Here is an 870-nt window from a genome sequence, read left to right on the forward strand (position 1 = left end):
TTTGTTGACCTCATATCTAGCATAAATTTAGGAATTTAGCATGTGGTATAGTTTTACGTGTTTATTCACATATATGATTATAGGTTTAGGTATTTCACTACCTTGTGTTTTGCTGATAATATTTTATGTTGTAAGACAAAAATGTATATCCACATGATTTCGAACATTTTATTCATGGTGTGTTTATGCAGATTGGGCTGAGGTGTTCGACAAGCGAGGCAGCGGGGGTGAAAACGGAGGGGATGAACCCGTGAATCCCTGGCAGTCAGCGCCCATGTCCGACACCTCGGAAAATAGTGGCTGGGCAGACTTTGGTGGAAGTGGCTTTAGTGGTAGTGGTCCTGCTGACTGTTTTGCACAACCTATCCACAAGGCTGAGACATTTACCGCAGATTTCAGCTCTAACTTTGGAAGTACCGTGACTCAGGAAAACAGCTCAACTCCCGCTGTTTTTGGTGAAACTGCTGCTTCCAACCAAGAGGCCTTCAAAGCTGACTTCTCAAATATAAACTTTGATGCAGGATTTGAAGCTAACTGTGATGATAAGAGTGCAGTCACTTCTACAGGGGACCCTCAGAATAGGTTTGTATTGAGACTACTTTCCTCTGGTGTTTTATGGAGAATATTTGCTTGCGCTTTTGACGGAGAAATAACTGCATGTGATCTGCATATTCTATTGTAGCTTTTATATCTTAGTCTCACTTGTGACATACCTAAGAGTATGTTTACTGTTGCAGTAATTTTTTTGTTGTTGTTAGTTTAGATCTGTGGTAAGATTTTTGCATCATTATAAACATTTGTTGGAAATTTGTAGTGAATGAGACTTGTCATATATTGATCTTACAGTGATTGGATTTTATGTGTATGTAT

The 870-nt window shown here is 39.2% G+C and overlaps 1 protein-coding gene across 1 annotated transcript in view; it reads left to right on the top strand.

Annotated features, from left to right (window-relative positions):
• The window catches only part of LOC119594718 (serine/threonine-protein phosphatase 6 regulatory subunit 3-A-like), a gene marked incomplete in the record, with an annotated part of 49,082 nt that overhangs the window by 44,644 nt on the left and 3,568 nt on the right, over nucleotides 1-870 (top strand). Inside the window, 1 exon segment of the mRNA XM_037943777.1 lies at nucleotides 192-582. Within this exon segment, the coding sequence (XP_037799705.1) occupies nucleotides 192-582 (391 nt within the window).

The sequence above is a fragment of the Penaeus monodon genome, chromosome 34 (genome assembly GCF_015228065.2).
Source record: "Penaeus monodon isolate SGIC_2016 chromosome 34, NSTDA_Pmon_1, whole genome shotgun sequence".
Classification (NCBI taxonomy): Eukaryota; Metazoa; Arthropoda; class Malacostraca; order Decapoda; family Penaeidae; genus Penaeus; species Penaeus monodon.